The sequence below is a fragment of the Polypterus senegalus genome, chromosome 1, assembly GCF_016835505.1.
Source record: "Polypterus senegalus isolate Bchr_013 chromosome 1, ASM1683550v1, whole genome shotgun sequence".
NCBI classification, from domain to species: Eukaryota; Metazoa; Chordata; class Cladistia; order Polypteriformes; family Polypteridae; genus Polypterus; species Polypterus senegalus.
The window spans coordinates 210,466,487-210,491,399 of NC_053154.1; the positions used below are offsets into that span (position 1 = coordinate 210,466,487).

At 39.7% G+C, this 24,913-nt stretch overlaps 1 protein-coding gene across 1 annotated transcript in view; it reads left to right on the forward strand.

Annotated features, from left to right (window-relative positions):
• The window catches only part of synpo2la (synaptopodin 2-like a), an 85,763-nt gene extending 64,528 nt beyond the window's left edge, over window positions 1-21,235 (forward strand). Inside the window, exon 4 of the mRNA XM_039768282.1 lies at window positions 9,628-21,235. Coding sequence (XP_039624216.1) covers window positions 9,628-11,909 — 2,282 coding nt within the window. The 3' untranslated portion in view covers window positions 11,910-21,235. The remainder of the gene's footprint in view (window positions 1-9,627) is intronic.
• The last annotated feature ends 3,678 nt before the right edge of the window (window positions 21,236-24,913 follow it).

Below are 24,913 nucleotides of genomic sequence, written 5' to 3' on the forward strand. Positions count from 1 at the left end.
TTTGTGTTTCTGATGTTTATGGTCTACCCCTTTCCCTTTCCTTATCTTAACCCCTTTGAGCAGGGCCCTGAGGTTAAAAACTGATTAGTTACCCGGGTCCCTTATGTTAAACTGTATGTTTCTGTTTTACCCTAGTCCCACCCCTTATCCTAACCCCTTTAACCGGATCCCTGAGGTTAAAAACAACATATATATATATATTAAAAAAGCAGCAGCAGCCCTAGCACTGACCATTGTGGAACAGCACTCCTAATGTCAGCCAATTACTAGAAGACAAACATAAAAGACAACCTAAGGAGATACTTTATTCATTTCATGTAATGTACTCTCTTACCCAATTCAGAGTGGCGGATACCTGAGCAGGAACCAAACAACACATCTACAATCATCCATACACTCCATAGACTCCAATTAATCCTACATACTTATGTATCTTCAGTATGTAGGAGGAAAACCAGCAAACACCAAAAAGACAACAGGCAAACTTCACCCTGGCTAGGATTTGAATGCAGGACCATGAAGCTGTGAGGGACCACTGTACCACCATTCCATTCCTTAGAAGATAATAAAATATAAAAATTAACTTGAGTTACATGTAATTATAGTTGGATACAGGTGTTCACTTGCACACATGTGATTTTAGTTTTTCAAGACATCAGCAAGTGAATCCCGAGCGAGTGAAATAGAGAAGGACACAGACCATGTAAAAGCGTAATGTGTGCTGCTCACAAACATGGGCAGTGGGAATTGGAAGGCACAACAGCGGGAGTTATTGAATGTCCGTGAGAGGTCAAAAAAAGACAGGTGGACAATGTCCATCACACAGGCGCTTCATCCCAGTTTGCTGAAAGCCCTGATAAAAATAGCTCAAAACGACATAGTGTATTTTGGGAGATCTGGATCTCTGCAGTTAGACAAAAGAGCTTAAAAGGTGGTCTTGCGGCTGTCAGAGTGGCTATTTTATTAGCATGGTGGGCTTACCTCCAGCCAACTGGTTGATCTCCAACCCCAGACTAAAGTGAGATTTATAGTACAGTCCACGAGTCTACAGTATGCAGAGTAAAGTGCACCCTGACCAGGGTGCATATGTCGGAGAACCCATCTATGCAGGTAACCAGCTTTTTATTTTTTATCTGCAAACTGAAACGACACTCAAGTTAGCAGATCTCTTTCTGTAGGCGTGATGTCCTTCCCATTCAGTGCCCTGGAATCCCCATGCGGAGCTGATGCTTTAGATTGCTGTGTTTAAATCGGCACCTGCCTCTGTGAGTTAGGAGACGCCAGATGGGCTCAGTGCAGCTGCTCTGCATTTGTGCTGGTGACTGAATGTGCATGCTAAAGTGTCTGTTTTATTTGTGTGTCTCGGAGTCGATAGCCGGGGATGGGGGACATGAAAGGCAGCACTTTTTTGAGGCTGCACACTTTTTAGGGCTTGTAAAGCTGTTTAGCTAAAGTTCAAATGTGCCCTATAAATTTATCTTAGAATATGATTATATTAGTTCTGCTACATGTATGTGAGCTAGAGAGAAGACGTGCCGTATTAACTGCATCAGCATATTTTTATTGTGGTGCTGTATGTTAGCACGGGCTCCTTCAAAATGATACCTGTGAGATGCATGGAAGAACATCTCCTTGCAAGTACTCCTTGCTCAGTAATGGGGGAAAAAAGTCACTTACTACTGGTGCAAACAAATGCATCAAAACCCAGAAAGCCTTCCATCTGTATCTTGGAGGATTTTACCAATGGAATGAAGTCCACGTAATTCAAAGGAATGGTCATCACAACAGACTGGTGTGTCATGAAGGTCATGTCTGTGTGTACTCCATGATTTGCATGCTACTTTTTGGGCATATATTGTTTATATGATAGTTTAGGTTGTTTTGAGGGGTTGCATTGGTTAGATGCTGGGTTCAAATGTCAGTTTGGTATCTGTGTGTATGAGGTTTGCATGTTTTTGTTTACATTTCTCCTGCAAGTAGAATTAGATTTTTTTAAGTTTTAGATAATACGCCTCTTTCCTGCTGAGATACTGATAGTGGGATAAGATTCTTCTATATCTACTAGATATGTTAAAGGGGGTAAGTAATTTAGTGTAGTGTGGCGTATCATTGCATAATCTTTACCACCTGCTGTTATTACAAACAGTGGCATTAAAGGCTTAGAAGTAATTGTTAATCTAACGATATCTTAGAAATATTCAAAATTTTTCCACAAAATGGTCTGAAGTGTAGTTACAATCCCAAAACATATGGCCTACTGAGGCCAGTGCTCGATGACATCTTTTGAAGATAAGATTCTGTCATTGGGAGTTTTTAGATTGTTTTGATCTTGAAAGATGCATACAATGTGAACTTTCAAGATGAACTGAACCATGCCTTGTGCAGACTGAATTTCATTCTCTGGTCTGAAGTGTTAATTGAGAGGGCTCTTTATCATCATTGCTACGATTGTTTAAGGATTCACACTGTGAACTAGAAAGTACTGCTGATATCCTCCTCATTAGTTGCTAAAATACAGTATACTCAGTTTGGAAGTTGGCTGGATTCTTTTTGACAAAGTTTCTAACTTGTATATAAAAAATGAGTTTGAAAGGAAGTCTGTGTTTAAGGCGTAGTTGAATAAAAGATATATACACATAATCACTAATAAGGTCTATAAATTGTCTAGATATTTAACAACTTCCGTGACTTATAGGCTGCATAGAGTAAAGACTAAAATTTGTATATGTATGATTATCGTTCAGAGATTCCCATTTATAGTCTCATATTATAAGTAGGTGATTTAAATTTAACTCATGCAATATGATGGAAAGCTGGAAGAATTAATATTGTACAAATGAGTATCCTTCTAAAGCTCATATTTATTTTTCATAGTATCAGTCTATCTCTCTCTGTTATACATATATACCAGTAATGGCACACTGCACAATAACGTGCAGTGACTACACTTGACTTGAGCATTCATAGTTTTCATATTCTTTCTCTGTAGTTTAGCATTCGTTTTAGCATTGAGTTAGATGCGCTTGCTGCTTCCTGAGCAACTCTTCTTTTCTCCACCCTAGCAGCCCACTTCTTCTCTTCTTTCATCAGCATCTTTTCACGTTAAAACTGATTAAGTCAGTTTTTGTGTTGCAATTACTTAGTGCGTTCTCCTTAATTTTTCACTTAAGCTGGCACTTAAAGTCTTCAATCTGCCTCAAGAATGATTTAAGATATGAAGAGGTAGGGGAAGGGACGGCGAAGGTGGAAGGGATGAAAACGGCACCAGTATGCATGAGCCGCCTGGCCACCCTACAGGCTCATGCTGAGAGTTGATTCTACAATAAAATAAAATAAAAATAAAAACCGTGGACGTCAATCATCACCCAGAAAGCGTATAGTAGACATCACTTAGTATATGTGTACCAAATTTCAGGTCAATAGTTGAAATGGTTTGTGAGCTATAGGTGATTTAAAATCCTGGACAGACAAATAAACAACCACGGTAGCGTATTATATATAAAGATATATATATATATATATATATATATATACATATACACTCTATATATATATATACTGCTCAAAAGAATTAAAGGAACACTTTTTAATCATTTTATAGCATAAAGTCAATGAAACTTATGGGATATTAATCTGGTCAGTTAAGTAGCAGAGGGGGTTGTTAATTAGTTTCAGCTGCTGTGGTGTTAATGAAATTAACAACAGATGCACTAGAGGGGCAACAATGAGATGACCCCCAAAACAGGAATGGTTTAACAGGTGGAGGCCACTGTCATTTTTCCCTCCTCATCTTTTCTGACTGTTTCTTCACTAGTTTTGCATTTGGCTACAGTCAGTGTCACTACTGGTAGCATGAGGCGATACCTGGACCCTACAGAGGTTGCACAGGTAGTCCAACTTCTCCAGGATGGCACATCAATACGTGTCATTGCCAGAAGGTTTGCTGTGTCTCCTTGCACAGTCTCAAGGGCATGGAGGAGATTCTAGGAGACAAGTAGTTACTCTAGGAGAGCTGGAGAGGGCCATAGAAGGTCCATAACCCATCAGCAGGACCAGTATCTGCTCCTTTGGGCAAGGAGGAACAGGATGAGCACTGCCAGAGCCCTACAAAATGACCTCCAGCAGGCCACTGGTGTGAATGTCTCTGACCAAACAACCAGAAAGACTTCATGAGGGTGACCCAAAGGCCCCATGCCCTCTAATGGGCCCTGAGCTCACTGCCCAGCAGCATGCAGCTCGATTGGCATTCGCCATAGAATACCAGAATTGGCAGATGCACCACTGGTGCCCTGTGCTTTTACAGATGAGAGCAGGTTCACCCTGAGCACGTGACAGAAGTGAAAGGGTCTGGAGAAGCCATGGAGAACATTATGCTGCCTGTAACATCATTCAGCATGAGCAGTTTGGTGGTGGGTTAATGATTGTCTGGGGAGGCATATCCATGGAGGGTCACACAGACCACTACAGGCTTGACAAAGGCACCTTGGCTGCCATTAGGTATCAGGATGAAATCCTTGGACCCATTGTCAGACCCTATGCTGGTACAGTGGCTCCTGGTGCACGACAGTTCCTGGCCTCATGTGGTGAGAGTATGCAGGCAGTTCCTGGAGGATGAAGGAATTGATACCATTGACTGGCCACCACACTTTCCTGACCTAAATCCAATAGAACACCTCTGGGACATTATGTTTTGGTCCATCCAATGCCACCAGGTTGCACCTCAGACTGTCCAGGAGCTCAGTGATGCCCTGGTCCAGATCTGGGAGGAGATCCCCCACAACACCATCTGTCATCTCATTAGAAGCATGCACCGATGTTGTCAGGCATGTATACAAGAACACAGGGGCCATACAAAGTGCTGCGTACAATTTTGAGTTGCTGCAATTAAATTTTGGCAAAATGGACTAGCCTGCCACATAATTTTTTCACTCTGATTTTTGGGGTGTCTTTGAATTCAGGGCTCTGTAGGTTGATCATTTTCATTTCCATCAAACGATGTGGCATCCTTTCGTTCCTAACAAATTACCCAGTCTATATCAGTATAGATATCCAGGAGGATTTCTTTTTCCCATTGAGATCTGATGTGTTTTCAAAGTGTTCCTTTAATTTTTTTGAGCAGTTTAATATCCTAACCCTAAAAGTACAATGATTTTGTGCAAAGATTTTATGTAACGTTTATTATGTCACTTTTTTTGTCATGCTTTAAATCGGGCTTATTTTAAAACCTACATATATATGTTTGGTATCATTCTTTTCAGAATTTATCGAACTTTAATGTGATCTTGTTATATTTTCAGATTCTTATTCTGTTTTTAAATTATAAACTAAAAAATATCAAGAACTCACGTCCCGTGAGGCGAGACTTTGTGCCAAGAGATTTAACCACGCCGGGGGCTGGAAATAAAAGACAAAGAGTAAGACAGCTGCTATACAGGTCTTTAAATGTTCGAAGCACAGCACAAGATGCTGATCACGCAGCATGGCAGCAGCAGCAAGCCAGCATCTGATCGAACAAAGAAGAGGTAAAAACAAAAAACTGTATTTGTTTCCCATTGTAGAGGAGGTTTCGGAGGAACGACTGTGTCTCCTTTGGTGCGTTCAGCCACCCTCTTCACAACGCGAACAGCAAAGATACAAAGTGGCATAGTGCAGGCCTAGGTGGTGGCGAGCGAAGTTATATTCAATTGATAATTGATTGACAGTGCCAGACGTGATTCTCAAACAAGAATTCACGTCTGGGGACAGCTTGTTAAAAAGTTAATAGCGAGGAAATCCTGTGCTGCAAAGGCTACACCCACAGGGCTTCTTCCTAAAACATCTGCCCCCAATTTCTCTTGTCTGTGTGTTTTAAAATGCTGCTTTAGGAAGAGAGCAAAAGAATCTGAAGAAAAACAACACTGAGAGAAAATAAAAAGCAAAAATTGTTGTTATCCATCCAGGAGCTCAGCAGCACAAGGTAACTGAAGATTAATAATTAATTGCACATTGTAGTGAGCATTGGGACAGTGGAGACAAGACACACACACACACACCCATATACGTAGACCACTGCAGTTACTGGGCTTCACAGGTTTAAGAAGTGCCTCAATCTGCTACAATATCTTTCGGTCATTTTAACTAATGCATCACTTTATGTCTTAACAACAGCAAATAGAGTTTAGAGAAGCATTGTGATCTATGGGTATGCAACCTGTTAAAACGCTGAACTATTTTGTCATGGCATGTTTGCCTTTCTAATTAGACAATAATGTTAAATTTCTTTAGTTATTCATTTAGATGTGCAGTCAGAAGGTGGATGCTTTGTAGCCTCATCTGTGCATCTACTGGTGTTGATAGGCAGATTTGTTGATTCTGGTGTTTTGAGCTCTGAAATCTGCATCTCCTGTGGTTCTTTGTTATCAGCTCTCTTAACAGCAGTCCTTTTGAAAGAGTGTGACACATTGTTTATTTCAAATGCATATTTTACAGTTCTTAATTTCAGGGATACAAAGTAGCTGCCAATTCTTTCAAGTTTACATTGACTTCTACACTATTATTATAACACTGAACAACAGAGAGTACACACAGCAGTCCCCAACAATATATCAGTCATGTTTACCATTTGTCCATTGATGCCGTCAAATGCCAATGCACAATTTAATGCTACAGAAAGTTTTTCCCTTACATCAGGCTGTTTATTTTTAAAACATGTTATGTTTATTTTTAACATGTGCGATGTGCTCTCTGCACACGCAACACACCTTCATTTGTCTTTTTTAAGGAGACTTTTCTACTGTAGACAGTTTATTATAGCAAGAAGTTTGCTTGCTGTTGGACCACTTTAATGAGGACACCTCTGATCTTTACAGTTCCAATTCACTGCCCCTAATTTACAAGGCATTGGGTTGGTTTAGACGTGTGAGCTGTTTTCACCCAGTTTTAAGAAAATTTACTCATAGTTGTCTCCAGGTGTATACTGTATATTATGGCTTCAGAGAGGCTATTCAATTGTAAATATGCTCATGTGAAACACAAAACAGCCATGTATAAAAAAAGATGACACTGAAAGCTATAAGCCAGAGGCATTATGTAGCTTCCAGTTTTCCTACAGGGTTGTGAAAATTTGTACTTTAAGACTTTGGAAGGAATATTGTGAGACACCATCTACATTGTGATCCACACTGTGCATCATTGCATCCAGTGTTTGATTAGATGTGGGTTTAACCCAGCTCTTAAAAAAAAATTTTGGACTAATAAACTTTTACTGTGTTGTAGATACAGTTCTGTTCTTGAAATGTTTTTAAGCCCCCTAATATTATTAATATAAGGTGTCCATAAAATAAAATAAATTAAAAATGTTATTGCCTAGTAGATACACATTTGTTTTTACACAAAGAAAAAAAGAAACATTAAAATGTCTCTTCAATAATGCTACACAGCATTTGTGACTGGAATAAATACTACGTTTTCAAGGCATACAATGGTATAAACTAACACTTACATGAAACCATTCAGCTTGTTCACTGAGGAAGCAGATCAGATTATAGTACAACTTTCTTGAATTAGCAGCATCTGAAATTTGATCCAAGAGCAAACATTGTCTAAGCATACATCTTACCACAAGGCTAGGGAGGAAACCAGAGCTCCCACAGAAAGCCCACATAGATATGTCCTAGTGTGTGTTCAGTTGTGGGTGTGTGATGGACTGCCCAGTCCTGGGATTGTTCCTGCCTTGTGCCCACTGCTTGCTAGGATAGATTCGAGTTTCCCCGTGACTCTGCCCTCAATAGGTGGGTTAGGAAGATGGACTGATGGTTCAGATTACTAAAGAAATGAGTAAATGCAAAATTATTATTAACTAGAGGAAGCTAGACACAACAAAGTAGGAAGTGATGAATATGCAGGAAATGCTGAAGGTCGGGAGAGGTAACATCAGTTTCTGTATGATTTGCACAACCTGCAGAAAATCAAAGACCTGTAGACATTATCTTCTTGCATAAATTTAATATTCACTACTATTCAGCCAGTTCACCATGCAGCCCTATACAAAACAAAAACTGTCTAAATCTGAAAAGTTAATTTGTGACAAAGCTGGTCCAAATCTGGGATCAGATCATAGTGACTTAACTTTCCCCCCATCTGCTATGAGGCCAAAAGCTTTAACTGAAGAAGTTAAATGAACAAAGGTTCTTGGCAAAGAGAATAAACACTAATCTTTTACTACAATTATAAGCTACCACCAAACATTTTTTGACCCCAAGTTCAGAGTTTTAGTATTGCGCACAAATCAGGAAAGAACTCTGCATATTCATTGCAAGATATATTGTCAAACACACCCACACTGGACCAATTCAGAATTTCCAATTAGTGGGATGCAAGAGGAAAATCTACAAAGGCAAAGGGAAAGCATGCAAGATCTATCTATCTATCTATCTATCTATCTATCTATCTATCTATCTATCTATCTATCTATCTATCTATCTATCTATCTATCTATCTATCTATCTATCTATCTATCTATCTGCCTTCAGGAAAGTGGTACAGAAACATAAAAACACGTACCAGCAGACTGAAAGACAGCCTTTTCCCCAGAGCTGTGAAGTCCATCTGCCCATGCTTACACACACACACACACGCACACACACACACACACACACACACACACACACACACACACACACACACACACACACACACACACACACACATCTACATCTACACCTACCCCTTATCTGCCCTTCTATAGACATGCACACGCACTTTCCCTTGTAATCAGACACACACACTCATATTTCCTCCCCTGCAGACCCACGAACACAGATCATTGGTCGTGCACTGCAGGCATACTACTTCAGGAAAAGTCTGGGCTTGATGATGCTTTATTGCTGCTGTCTTTTATACTTAGTATGTTTATTTTATTATTTATAGTGTATTGAGTATTTTAAGTATTCTGCCTTGAAGCCGAGTCCTACCAACAAAATATTTCATTATGTGTATGCATAATGACAATAAAGAATTCTATCTATCTATCTATCTATCTATCTATCTATCTATCTATCTATCTATCTATCTATCTATCTATCTATCCCAATGTTATATTATGTGTGGACTCATGACCCATATGTGTGAATATGGGACTGTGCCCTCGGTTGGACTGGTGTTCCTTCCAGGGTTGGTACCTGCTTTGTGCCTAATGTTGTTGTGGATGAAATGGTTTTAAAAACTGTATGGATTCATTATTACTTTTTATTTAACAAATTCCTTTATCCAAAGCAACCTAACAAAATCATAATCTGATGCCACCCTATTCGAAGCTTCTTACTCTAGCTGCTTTGTCTTTTTTAGTAACAATGTCCTGAAAGTTTACTCCTTTGCTCTTGCATGCCTTCTATTCCCCCATTTTTATAGACCCCCAAATACTATAATTTATGAGTCAGGTTTTTAAATATTTTGATTCTATATGATGTCTATTCCATTGCTCAGTTACCCATTCATTGGTTTGTGAATGGTAATGGACTTGAGTCACGTTTATGTATTCCCTGGTGAATGCTTATGGCCCATTTTTTAGTGAATATTCTATCTTGTGCAGACTAACTACTTATTGTGCTTTGTTTCATAACTAAATGTTGTATTATTTTATTTTCCCAGAACTTCACCGCAGTGAAAGTGTGCAGGAGAAGCAGGTGAAGGAAGCTCGTACCAAGTGTCGGACTATTGCCTCCTTGCTGACAGATGCTCCAAACCCCCATTCAAAAGGGGTGTTGATGTTTAAAAAGAGGCGGCAGCGTGCTAAGAAGTATACCCTTATCAGCTACGGGAGTGTTGAAGAAGGAGGAGGAGAAGAGGAAGAAGAGGAGGAGGACGGAGTTTTCCCAACTAGTGAGTCTGAGTTTGATGAGGACGGATTTGCGGCTGTTTCTGATTCGGCATGGGACAGTGACTATCTGGACATCCTTGAACGGAAAACGCCAACCAGCCAACTCCAGGAGGCTAACACCCCTGATTCTGCAGCAAGTCAGGGATTGTTAGACACATCTGGTAAGGGGGTCCAGCTGTTTGAACAACAAAGGAAGCGAGTTGTGGAGCACACAACACCTATGGCTCATCAAGCAGTACCAGCCATAACCCCACCTAGCAAGGATGCAGTTGATCAGATTGCTGCACCTCAACTCCCTTCACAGGCTCCTTCTTTTCATAGTCTGAGTCAAGTGCCTACATCTTGTCTTCCAGTATCTCTGGCATCAAGTCAGCTTCATACACCAGAGCCACCACTAGAACAGACAACTCCACCCAGATCAAACATTACACAAAGCTCAGTCCTAAACAGAACTGCTCGACCTTTCACTCCTGGGTTTGTAAGTACACGGGCTAGCACTGCCCCTGTGGTCTTTCAGCCAAATTTTGGTAGGAAAACACCTACTCGCCACCTGTACAGTGATTCTCCAAAACCAGTACCACCACCATTCTCACCACCACCAGGAGAACACAAGCCCACAATTACCATGTCCTCTCTTTATATACCCCCCAGACAGGCTTCGGTATCTCAGAACCAACCTAACCTCCCTGCTGCTCCCATACAGACTCCAGCTCCTCCCTTCTCACCTCCCCCAGTGACCACTCCCACTTTCAGTTCACACCTTCCTGGAAGTCCTAAAAAAGGGCAAGCTGTAACACCCAGTAGCCCTGGTTCAATTTCTAGCACCTCCAAAGCATATGCTCAGTCTCAATCCTCTGAGGCTCTTTCTTCACGGGAGCAGAGAATCTCTGTTCCAGCATCCCGGACAGGGATCCTACAGGAAGCTCGGCGTCGGAGCACAAAGAAAATGATGTTTAAACCTTCAGAAGAAAAGAAAGTTAACTCACCAAACCCAGAACTCCTTTCTCTAGTTCAGAACCTGGATGAGAAACCCAAAGGAGCAATAGAGGGTGGTTTTGAGTCTGGCCCAGAAGAAGATCTCCTTAACCTAGGAGCAGAGGCTTGTAACTTTATGCAAGCCCAAAAATACAAAACACCTCCCCCTGTTGCTCCAAAACCCCACAAACATCACCCAGAGACCCCACAGTTAGGAGGTAAAGGTGCAGAACTGTTTGCCCGACGCCAGAGTCGAATGGATCGATTTGTCGTGGCTGGTGCTCCACAACCACAACCAGTCATGCTTGGAAGACCTCGTACTCCTTCTCCTACTCCCTCACTTCCCGCAAGCTGGAAATACTCACCAAATATCCGTGCCCCTCCTCCAATAGGTTACAACCCTCTGCTTTCCCCGTCCTGTCCGCCAGTAGCTCAACGTGGTAGCAAAGCAGGAATTGCCAGCAAGTCTGCCACTTGGGGTGGTAGGAGACCAGCAGGCCAGAAAGATGGAATCAAGGCAATTGATTTTATGAGACGACAGCCCTACCAGCTGAACCCAGCCATGTTTAGTTATGGTGGTGGCAGCTCTCCTTCACGTGAATCTCAGCACCAGTCTAGGCAAGTTCAGGGCACTACGTTACAGGCACCAAGACAAGTACCAGTCAAGGCTGCCCGTGTTTATGAAATACGCCGCTTTTCTACTCCTACACCCATGTCAGCTCCCACTACACTTACACCAACTGTCATTGCCCCACGCTCTGCCACCACACTAGGTGAGCCTCTCTGGAATTCAGAAATCTGTCCTTCACCTCCACCACCAGTAAGTCCCCAACCCCTCCCTGTTTATCATTCACCAACCCCTGCTGCAACCCCTGTCTCAGCTCAGACAAAGCCAATAGTGCCCTCAGCGGAGGATGCTTCTTATGCCTCTGTCCATGTTGTGACCCCGATTCCACCTCCAGTGACAAGGTCAGCTTCATCTTCTTCTGGTGGATCCCTGGCTCCAAGACCTCGTTTCCATGCTGGTAAAGTTGGGATTCAACCTAACGTGTGGAGGCCAGGTTCTAGGCATCTCTAATTAGTGCACAAAGCAGAAGCCAGGCCCAGTAAACCATTAAGGATGTTCCAACTTCAATGAACTAAAGCTGGCAGTAGGTTAAGTGACACAGGTCAAGAAAAACAGATGACAATGAAAACTGGAGTCTTTTCTGTAATGTGTAATGCCAAAGTAATGAAGTGTCAGAGAAGGAATCACAGGCTGAATAAAGGATGGAAAAAAAATGTAAAAGATTAGAAAACTGCAATAACAAAAATAAAAACCTATCCAGTAATGAGAAGCATTCACACTTCAGGAAGATACAAATTGGTCAAAAATGTGTTGATCTTACTGGACATAATACTGCACCATGAGAAAGCAATAGTTATCAGGACATGAAGGACTGAAAAGCTACAAATTCTGAGACAATGGGGCTGCTGATCTGACAGCTGGACTAAATTAGGACAAGATGACGTATAATAACAATTACAGTTAACATCTACTTCATAGAAGCCAGCTAACATTGCTGAGTTGCAAAGAAAACTGCTGACTTTAGGCTAAACACAACCACATCTGTTTCATGAGGTGCAACGCCCCTCCATCCTCAACCAAAGCCCCAGTTCTCTGATTCAGAGAGGAATGACATATTCTTGTGCCCTTATGCTTCTTATTGAAGAACTTTGATATCTCAGGTGTCACTGCAATATTAAAACCTCAAGAAATTTACTGTTAGAAATAAAGGGATGGCAGGAATTTATTGTGATATTTTGACTTCAGGAGACATCAAAGCCCTATGGGATGGCCTAATCTAAGAGAGAAATAAAAGAAAGGTCTTTTAAAAATCTGCAAATAAATTCCAGGTAGCTTCTGTATTCCTTTCATCAAAGCATCAGTACGGCATTTGCCATGCTCCTTTCTTAGGTCTGCATTTAGCTCATTCACTCATTGAGGTTCACTTTCTCTCCCACCGTCAAATGTTTTACAAGCCATATTTCACCTGAGGCTGGCATTCGGCTCACTCTGCTCACATTGCCAGTTTCCAGTTGATCATATATTTCTTGAGGGAAACAGTTAACAAAGTTACACCACATTTAAGTCAGTCACAATCTGAGTCTTCTGCTTTGTTGTGTGATAGCTCCACAAGATCATGACCAGCTAATTGGAATGATTCCTGAGTTATTACCATTAATAGTGAATTGGTTTATGACAAATGTTAGTTAAGATGAAGAGTGTTCTGTAGCAAGTAACATTTCTACACAGTTTAGATTTCATATCTCATTGGCCTCCATTGTCTGTGAAGATCAATAATTTTATATTGTTCTTCCACAACCCATAGCTTATTAACAATGGCGCAGTATCTGTTTGGCTGTATATATAAAAGGATGATAAGGATCTGGAATGTGATGTAGTTTTCAGATGAGGGTGGAATTATATGATCTTTTGTTTAAAGAAAAGTGTATGTACTACGTCTTATGAGTGATTTGGAATGCAGGGATGAAGCATAATTCAAATTAGATGTTACCTGTATGTTAATCAGAAGGTCTACTTTTAAAACTGCTGCCATTATGGAATGGCATTACGGAAGCTGAAAGTTGGACTCAATGGAGGTTTTCACGAGTAAATGGGTGTAAATTTATGTATGCTAGGGATTCTTACCAGCATAAATAACACCCATGATTAGGATGCTGCACTTTCCATTTGAATAAAAATACTTGCCTACTACCGTTCCATGAAAAAGTATTCAGCTCTTTTTGTATTATCTAAACTTTTAAATAGTTTTAAATTTGAGAAGGTATTAGATTTTCATCCAAAGAGTAATAAAAGGTTAAAGGAACTGGACTGAACACGAAACCCAACTTTTTGACTATTAAATTATTTCTCGGCGTGGTGCTACAATAGTCAGGGCTGCTACCTGACACCTCTAGGCTATGAATCGAGGCCATGTCACTGTGCGGAGTCTGCATGCTTTTCTCACGCCTGCATTGGTTTTTACTGCCAGGTTTTCTGGTTTTCTTCCTACTTTCAATTGATGTGCCTGTTTTGCAATTCCAAACACTACGCTTCTTCTTCTATCTCCTTGCATTTATAGACGTGTTGTATATTTAGGTTTATTTTCTTGCATGATGGCTCATTTATAGTTCAGCTTGAAGTAATGGACAGAAGGTCTGAAATTCTCTGCAAAGTGGATTAATTTGTTTGCCCAATGCGGCCAGTAATCCACTTCCCTACAACACTAGCTTGGTAGACATAGCATCAGAAGTCTTGAGGATCATCCAGTTCGTTTTTGACTATCCTGGGATGAGCACTACTGATTTCTTCTGGGCACATTTTTCTACTTTCTAACTCCTGATCAATCATTTTAGCAAGAGTATAACAAACTGAAAGATGTCTAGAAGTTGTTGTTGGATTCCTAGTGACAACTTGGATGATTTTTTTACTAAATTACCGTGAGAGTTTAAGCAGGACAAACATATTTATGAAAACTCTACTGTTGTAAATTTAAATAACTGATAGGGTGAAAGCAGAAATTCAGAAATGGTTTTAAGTTAATAATCAGACCAATAAGAAACAATGCTTTTTTTTCTAGACATTTAGTTTTAGTGAGCCTTGTAACTGTGTGTCTGTTTAATCGTGCATTAACACCTCTAGCTCTAGCTTGAATAGACTAGGGAGGGAATTTAATTTTTTACAAACTTCAAGTAACTTTGTAATACATAAACATACAGTATATGAATATGTGGATGTTTTTAATATTGAGTTAAATCAGACATTTTTAATCTGTTATTGGGATTAAGAAAACAACATTTGATATTAGTAAAATACAAAGATACGGAAGATCTTAAAGGAGCAAATACTTTTTCATGGAGATTTATGTCCAGATTGAGTGTGTTAGGAGTGAAGATTAAGGAAGCAGAATGTTGACTGATTGTCCTCAAAGTCAAGGAAAACATGGAACATCTGCAGGATTCTGTGAAAGCTGCTGACTTCTTCTCTGTTCTGTTTTGTCTGACTCTTCACTGATCTTGCTAATAGAAACGAATACAATAATAAGTATTTTTCATTTTTGTACTTATTACTGCTTGGCTGGCGCCATTATCCAATATTTGAGGGATACAATTGGTTACATTTCTTTCCTTTTCCTAATCGGAGAACAGGCAGGTGAAGTGACTTGTGAAGTGATGGTCGCACAAGCGGGTCTAATGCAGTTTAATACAAGAGAAGAATAGAGGGGCCGATATCTGCCTTCTAGTGCAAAATAAGCCCAAGCTTTTGCTATGGTTCTAACATCGGAACATTTGCGGTCAAGTTAGTTTTTAATTTTTGTGATCAGTTTTTCATTTACTTGTTGCAATTTCATAATTTGAACAAATGATTTAAGTATGCATCAGTTTAGTAAGTGGAGAAGCAAACTGCTGGGGAAAGTAGAGTATTTTCACGTCACTTATGTACTAAGCAGTAAAACATTGAAAATGGTAGTAAAATGATGTTCAACAAAAGGCGAACTAACTTAATAATAGTGTGAACGCGTGAAATTATAGTTTAAGGGTGCAGAATATAAATGTAATAACAAAGAGCAGTGAAGTGGAGCATTGGTCAGTGCCACTAACTCAAAGCACCATGGACATTGACTTGATTTCTGCTCCAGTGACCTTGCCCATGGGATTCTGCATGTTCTCCCAGTGGAGTATAATGGTGCTGTCTGCCTAAAGGTGTCGTGATAAGGTTTTCCAACCCCTCTGTGAGAAAGTGTGGGTGTAACCGATGATGGACTGGTAGGATTTTATAGAATGTTCTTGATGTTGTTGGGATAGCACCTGGCATGGCTGCTAGAGTTGCCAACAGGCTCCAGTTTTTTAATTTTTTTGCACAAGTTACTCGGAGTAGGATTGCGTTATGTTACGTTACACATGTATAAGATGGATGAGTGTCTCACTTCTATCTCACAGGTCCTGAGATCCTGTTTAATTTCACATACTACTAATTCTCTTTCTGTATGGAAGATCATTTGTGTCAGAATTAAATATTATCCAATGTGTTAACTATATTGAAGTGCAAGTGAGTTATGTAATTCTTGCATGGTTTTTATTGTGTCATAATTAAAAGCTTATCAGCCAAATGATTTATTGCTCTCCACTACGGCACACAATGTTCATGTCAGTTTACAATGCAATACAAAAGTGCATTGCATTTTAGTTCATGTTCATAGATCGCATACCATAACTAAAAGGAAAGCAGACACATTAAGTTTCACTTAGCAGCAGCTCTGTGTGTATTGCATTTTCGATTTAAGACCACCCTTTAATTAATCGTGGCAAAACTAAAAGCAATCAAATGACCAATCGGCATCAAGGGGCGTCAACAGTTGGTGAAAGGGGCATTCCAATCACGAGTGTTTGGAGTTAGGAATGACGTCACACTAGAGTTGACCGTGTTTCAGTAAAACATTCAGAAAACCAATATGGAAGCATCCAGGAAAACCAGTGTAGGGCTTGCTTCATTGGAATAGATAGCAGTTGATAACAATGCATCATGTAGTATTTTGCATATCCAAATATTGCAGCAACATCTCGACAGATAGAAGTGTGACAGTACCGTGTGTATGACTGATTTACTCAGACAGAAATGCTAATCAGCAGTATAATACCAATGCTTTCCCTAAAGTTTGCAGTGTATGTTGCCATTTTGGGTTGATTTCATGACCTGAAGTCGGACAAACTCAGACGTGACAGACCAGCCCCAAGTTTCCAAGTTGGAAATCTGCCTTGGGTGGGGGTATTCCAGCTAAAAATTTTGACTAGGAACTTGATAATTCTGACTTCCCGCTTCAAATGGAATGCAACATTAGAAAGAAGGTGAACAGGGAGTTGATAAGACAGGGGATCTGCCATCTCGTTGAATTAGTGGAGACTGGAGAGCTAAACGACAATCTCATTCTCTTGCACATTGAAAGAAGGGAAAAAATGATATAGTATTTGTTTACCATAGAGGGTATGAATGAAAAGCTACAAAGAAACCGAGATCGCTGATGCTAACAAATGTTTCACTGTATTCAGTATTTAGTTAAATTCTCAACAACCCACAACTTTAACGTGTATAAAAATACAACAACTTTAGAAAACTTAACAGAAGAGTTCATTTTTTCAGCAAGATTTAAAACATACTTTTGGCCTTTCAGTTAACCACTTCACAGTCCATATTGACAAAATTTAAGCTTGCTGCCAGTATACAGAAACGTTTAGAAGTGAACGCCCCTTGCCCCAACTTTAGAGGCTGATTGGTCATTTGATTACTTTATGTTTTGGCACTGTTAATGGGTGGTCTTGATTCAAAATGCAATATGCTTGTGCTGCTGCTAAGCGAAATGCAATACATCTGCTTTGTTTTTAGTTATGGCACATGATCTATGGACATAAATTCAATGCGCTTTTGTATTGCATTTTAAACTACCAGCAAAATTCCACCCTGTAGTGAAAAGCAAACAATCATGTGGTTGACATGATAAAACCTTACTAAAATCAAATTTCCCACTTGCATATTTATTGCATTTCAAGGTAGTTAACACTTTGGATTGCATTTAATTTTGCCATGAATAATCTTCCAAGATTTTTTTACAGGTGCTAGAGTGTCCTCCTTTGTCCTCAGATACTAAACATCAGCTCTAGATGGACAAAGTAATGGATGGGACTTATAATAGTCTAGGCTGGCCCAGCACTGTAGGGATCGGTTCTGCACAGCACTGGAATAAATAAGGCAGGTTCAGAATCTAGTTGGATGGATGGATAATCATACACAAAGACGACTTCCATCAAAATGTCCACTGAGATGAAACAATAAGATTGGAAATAATCAATGACTTGACTTATCAGTGAGTAAGAAAGCCTATAAGATAGAAAACAGATTACTGTTGGACATCGATGATGCGATTAGTGTGAATGGGGACAACTTGAAGCACAAAACAGAATAAATTATAAGAGATGCTGTGAACAAAATGACCAGCTACTTTACAAATTTGTTAATCCATTAATATGTAGTGGTAGAAATGGGTCGGAAACTACATACAACTCAAATCTCATTATATAAGCAGCTCACAACATCTCATAACTTGATTTTATTTGCTATAATTAATCCACCCACCCATCTGCCCTACGTGTAGTTCTGTTTCTAATGGGCTTTGTCAGGCTCTGAACAAAGCAAACAAACTGATTAGCTCCCGACAGCTCAAACCAGTATGAGAAGGACTTCTTCTCCCTGCCAAGATACATTTGAGAAAGACTTCTGTCATTAGTCATTGCGAAACACAGCCATAACTCTGAACAGACTACAGTCACAGACCTTCATGCACTTGAATATCACAAACAAGCTGGTTCAGAAAACTGGATGAAGAAATAGACATTATGTGAAATGTGTGGGGACATGAAAGCAATGAGCACACCTATTTGGAAATAACCCATAAAAAGATCAAGAGATTATGATGGCTCCACCCTATCATTATAAGGCGCTATTGTCTTTTATTTCAGGGTTTTGTATGATGTTGGCGGTCATTAAGCACTTAATCAGCAGAGCATAATTGTAATAAATACAGGATATCCTGCAAAATCATTTTTAAAAATTGTCCAGAGACCTCAGAGTAACGATCACCAGACATTACAGACTCTCCTTGCTGGGTTGACTCAACAAGTTAAGTGACAAATAGAAAAGCTGTCAGGTTACTTGAAGGTGTGCCAAATCACATATATAAGAAAAGAAACTAGCAGCGTGCCAGAGTAACTGTTAGGATGAAGAGAAAGTTGACAGGTGCTTAGGAAACATAGATCTGAGGTGCTTGCAGATCCTGGTCTAAATGCCAGGTGACACAGTAGTTGGGGTTTTTGTCTCACTGCTCCACAGACCTGATCGCTGTCAATGTGGAATTTATACGTTTTCTTGTGTCATTGTAAGGCTTTTTTTGGACACTCAGGTTTCTTCCTGCATTAAATATACTTACAGTTTAGGCTGATTGATGACTTTGTATTTTATGTTTGTACATGTGTGTGTAAGCCTTTTGGTGGATACTTCGTTATTTGTCTTATACAAGATGCTCCTGTAGTAATTCCCAATGCTCCTTGAAAAAAAAGTTGGAAAAATTGGTGTGAGAAAGGGAAAGGCTAACCCTTGTGCATCCTTGTGCTGACTACTTCTCATCAATCAGTCAATCAGTTAATCAATTAATCAATCAATCTTTTATTTATAAAGCACTTTAAAACAATAGAGTTGAGGTCAAACTGCTGCACAAGGACAATAACCAATAAATATAAAAAAAATAATAACAGAAACAAATACAAAAATTCAAACAGCACAAGGGTTAATGTGTTAATCTATAACACAGAAGCCCTCTATTGTTTAATATTTCAGTAACTGTAAAGAAAGATTGTTAATATTTAGTTAATAAAGGAATTCTAAGTATAGTGAATGATATGAATTTACTTGTTTTGAACTATAATGACCTTTTAATACTGCGGTGGGCTGGCGCCCTGCCCAGGGTTTGATTCCTGCCTTGCGCCCTGTGTTGGCTGGGATTGGCTCCAGCAGACCCCCCGTGACCCTGTAGTTTGGATAATGGATGGATGGATGACCGTTTAGTTTTTCCCAGAACACTTTACAGCATTCATGTCACCCAGAATGGTTTTAAAATGTGTTAACAGCTTACTTTTTATATGGCTTCTTTTAAAATGTTAGATATTGTGGTCAAGCAGGAGTAAAAAAAATGTTCCCGCTGGGTTACTCCATTTAATACCAGTGCAGATATGAAACAAAAGCAGGCGCACAATGGTGCAGAATAACATAACTGTACAGCCATCCAGGCTCTGTTAAGTAAGTCTGGCTTGGTGGAGCTCTGCCTTGTGACTGAATCGTAACCAACATAAGACATCTCCTTCTGCGGATGCCCTGGCTTTATAGGGCACTGACCAGAAAAGGTGTGTCTTCTCAGTGCTGCAGGGCAAGAATTTGACGATACAGCTAGTGACAGTGCCCGCTCTCATCTGGGAGTGGAATTACATCACTCTGATGAGCCTGGAAGGCAATGCTCCAATGTGCATGCGTGGAAATATATGCACAAACAAATAAAACAACAAAAAAAACATTTTTAGAATTGGAGCACAACATCTTTAAGAAGTTCTAAAGTAACAGTTAATACTTAGCACAATGAAAATAATAAAGCAAATCTATAAGGATTTTAGTTGAATCGATATTAGAGACTGAGTAACAAACAAGCTAAAATAAAAACTATCAATGGTAGGGAGGCCCCAGAACCAAGACTAAATAAAAACTACTGATGGCTTTTATTTGAATTGATTCCCCAATAAAAAGCTAAAGGGTGCCTTTCTGTTTTTATACATTCATCCGAATCTGAGATACCCTTTTGTCTGTTCAAATCATTTAGACTTGATATATCTGCTTTAGGTACACAGCCATCAATTTAGTTTGTCATTTTGTTAAAATTTCATATTCAATGTTTTAAAGATGCTCTAAGCAACCAGCCAGAAAGGAGAAGATTCTCATTAATATAAAATGGTATCTCATACACAGTATTCTCTTGTACATAGAGAAAGGCTCTGCTGCCGAACCATTTCTTTATTAATTCAGGATCTCATATAAAGAAGGCTTACTGTACGGGGGCTGCAAGAATATGAAATGGCAAGTAAGACTGAAGTTAAAAGGTTCACCATCAAACACCTTAGCCTGTACATTATTGGAATATATGCATTCCTAATTAACTAAAACCATGCTGGATGCACTTAGCCGCATTCTACCAGGTGGAGTGGTCTTCAGCAGACTCTCAGACTGGTTTTGTTCATGCCTGATGCATTTACTTAAACAAGTTTACATTTCTGCAGTTATAAGAGACTTGGAAAAACAGGCACCCTTAATGATGTGGAAAGTACCTGTTTGATAGATAAGCCTGATTGTACAGGATACCTAAACACACACCCATCCATTCACATGTAGCAGACTTTGCACTTGTGCTGGCATTCACGTTCTACAAATATAGAATACAGGCTGGTTAAAAAAATCATTTAAAAACACCAAGTCAATGAAGATGGGGTTTAAACCCCAACTGAGCTGAAGTCTCAGCTTTCTGGAGCTTGCTGGCCATTTTCAAAAAATATATTCTTATTCAGACAATATTTAAACTTTATTTAAGCTTTTTATGGAATAACTCACTCCTGTAAAATTGTGCTTGTTGTCATGCCTTTTGTTACAAGACTGTAAGATGCTGTGGATGGGTGGAAGGAACACAGGATGACTCATGAAGTGTCGGGGTGTCACCCTTTTCAGTTGTAGCAGCAAATAGGAAACAAAATAAATGCTTAAGGAAGCAAAATTAATGGTGCCTTTGTCTCTTCCTTCCTCGTATGAGTAGGTTACAGCGTTAAAGCTCCATCCTCAAAGCAGTCCAGATCCAAATGAGACACCAAGCATCAGCAGCATCGAGTTCTTATAGCTCTCAGGCCAGAAGGGGGCGGGGCTAGTTGTCCTCAAGGGGTGTCTTCTTCCTGCCGTAGTGTCTCCGCCCCATTTTGCCCAGGCGGGGTATTGCATTCTTCACATGAGCCCTGAAGGTCTCCCTTTGATGCGCACACATGACAATGCACTGCATGATTTAATTCAACCTTTGTCACAATTCCATGACATCGAAAGTATAAATTATTGACAAAAGCACTCGCATGTTCTGAAAAGCTCCATGTACACTTCATAAGACTGCTTCTTATGTTCTCCAGGGTTATGGCGATGAACTATGAAGTCTGAGCTTTTAAACTGGTACTTTGTCCCATTTAATTTCATATATTTTTAGGTGTTAAACAATATGTAACTTCACACGCATATACAATATTTCTCTGTTCAAAAAATGATACAGGATTTACTAGTTGTTTGGAAACAAAACATAAAATTAAAGGCTATTAAGCTCTTTGTCCATGATTAGCACGAATATTTTACTTCAATGCTTATGTTTTCTGGGCAGCACGGTTGCGCAGTGGGTAGAGCTGCTGCCTCACAGTTAGGAGACCCGGGTTTGCTTCCCAGGTCCTCCCTGCGTGGAGTTTGCATGTTCTCCCCATGTCTGTGTGGGTTTCCTCCCACAGTCCAAAGACATGCAGGTTAGGTGCATTGGCGATTCTGAATTGTCCTTGGTGTGTTTGTGTGTGCCCTGCTGTGGGCTAGCACCCTGCCCGGGGCTTGTTTCCTGCCTTGCACCCTGTGTTGGCTGGGATTGGCTGCAGCAGACCCCCGTGACCCTGTATTAGGATATAGCGGGTTGGATAATGGATGGATGCTTAACTTTACTCTACTTATAAGTTCTATGACTTAATATTGCAGATGTAAGAGTTAATTTTAAGTATTCCTTCCTTTTATTTATTTCCAAATTACTACTGAACATTTGGGAATTTCTTAGGAGGAGCAGGAAAACATTTCTAAGGGTAGGTGGTCCTGGTCCATTCTGGTAGGCATGTTATCACCATGGCTGTCTCTAGGAAAAAAAAAGGATAAGAAGGGAAGGGAAGTGAATGAATGCAACCCTGATGGACAATGCTTGAGATGTTTATGCTGAGTTTTCAGATATGTGCATAAAGAACCACTTAACGGCAGGGACATTATCATGGAGACGAGAAAAATAAAACAAAGTCTACCATATTATCACAAACACAGCAAAGTGATTTCTTAATTCAAGACCTACTGATAGTGCTATTTTATTAAATGTCTGAATCGTCTCAGGCGTTTGCTTTGCTTGGACGACACCACAAGAAAGAGCTACACCAACATTGCACAACATCTAGTGCTCAATGCTTGTCAAGAGATGTTTGAAGTTTTTCCTTGTTGACAGATCTGCGTGGAACTCATCAAGGAGAGCTAGGCAGGAAGCTGGTGGGAAGTCAGGGGTCTTGTCTTAACACACTGGGTGATTAATACACAAATCATATAAACAAATACTTGCACCATGAAGAAGAAGAATATGTCTAAACATGTGTGTAGTACTAGGGTGTTGTACCGTGTTAGCCATTATGAATGTAGAGAAAAGCCAAGCAAAATGACCCCTTTTATTGGGTAACTAAAAAGATTACAATATGCAAGCTTTTGAGGCAACTCGACATCTTGCCTGATTTATGTGAATTTCCCCTTGGGATTAATAAAATCTATCTATCTATCTATCTATCTATCTATCTATCTATCTATCTATCTATCTATCTATCTATCTATCTATCTATCTATCTATCTATCTATCTAAGAAGGGGCCTGAGTTGCCTAGTAAGCTTGCATATTGTAATCTTTTCAGTTTGCCAATAAAAGGGGTCATTTTGCTTGGCTTTTCTCTAAACAGGTGGAAATGATTGCACCTTTTTCTTGGATTTTGAAGTATTAATAACCACTCCTGTCCATAACAGTTACATTTCTTTATTCACATATTCATTTTTTTGCAGCTACTGTATATTACATATGCATATTAGCAACTGTTTTTAGGCAGTAATTTATCTTTCAATGCATGCCCGAAGTAGGTAAGAGCAGCACACATTATAAAAATGTTTACTAACGCTCCAGAATCACTAAGGCTAGCACTGACTAGGATTACAAAAGAACGTCACCTTTGGCTTATATATATGATTTAATTTTATGGACTGGAGAAGGGGTCTTTTTTTTGTCCTGTGTCACTAATGACAATCTAAATTATTGCTGCTACTGTGAATGTATGGAAACTGGTGTATTTGTTTGTGTGTTTTAAAATAATTTTCTGTGGTTATAAAAATATGGAAATCTACAAAGTGCTACTGGAATGATTTTTTAAAATATAATAAAAGGTATACATTGGGTTTGTGAAGCCAACATTCCTGTTGAAGGAAAGTTCACAGAGAGAGTAGAAAAGTAATAAAAATCTATAATTCTGAAACCAAGCCTTTTCGCTGTTTTTGATATTTGTTCTGTTTCTGCTGGGGAGATGGGGATTACCGGGTGTTGAAAACCAACAATCAATTGTTAAATAAAATGATCGGAAATGTTTATTAAAGTTTTTCTCGATTGGTTTGGCTCATTCTTGGGATGACATTCTCAAAATAACATGGACAGATTCCAAACCACCTTGCAAATGTTCACAACAGAATGGCATTTCTCATTGTCATCAAATTGCAAATGCCTTAGTACATGTCTCAAGTGTCTCAGTGCATCTTTGCAAATGGTTAAGTACAAGTAGCCTGCAGTTCACATTTTCCAAATAAATAGATCTTGCTGATCTAAACTGATTAGTTGATTCTCAGTCTAATGGTTGTTCTCTCCAAAACATGTCAGCATGATTTCATCGTGTAAGTCATCATATGCACAATAGTCTGTTGAACATAATACCATGAACACCATATTGGAACATTTGATAAATTCATGACAGTAAACAATCAGGTGAAATTAGAACTTGACCAACGAAGGAGGAGTTTCCCACATCTCAGATGACCAACCAAACAGTTTGTTTAGTTACCTAGGTGCTGTCTATTGTTGTGAATGCTGCCAAACGTGTATATATAGAGCTTGGCTAGGGCCAGTACCATTTGAACATGGAGGTACCTCACCAAGTAAATCAAGAAGGGCAACCTCCTGCTCGAGGAAGAAGAGAGGAGGAGGAGGAGGAGGAGGAAGAGGAAGAAGAAGAAGAGGCGGAGGAGGAGGAGTGAGGATGCTGTCCCGGATGAGATTCGGGCCACAATTGTAGACCATGTGGTTAACCATCGCCTGACAATGGCAGAGGCTGGCCGAGTGCAGCCTAATGTGCCTCGCTCTACTGTCTCCTCCATCATCCAAACCTTTCGCAGGGAAAACAGGTATGTACTCAGTCAATGATGGAGTCATTACAGTATACAGTACTGTGCATACTGTAAAGCAAGACATGTATAAACTCTTCATTCCGTGTGTGTGTGTAGGCCTACAGTACTGTAATATATTACCTCAATGTGATGTTGCAATATGATGTTACAGTACAGTAACTCATTCTGTAACAAATACGGCATACATTACGAATTGTCATACAG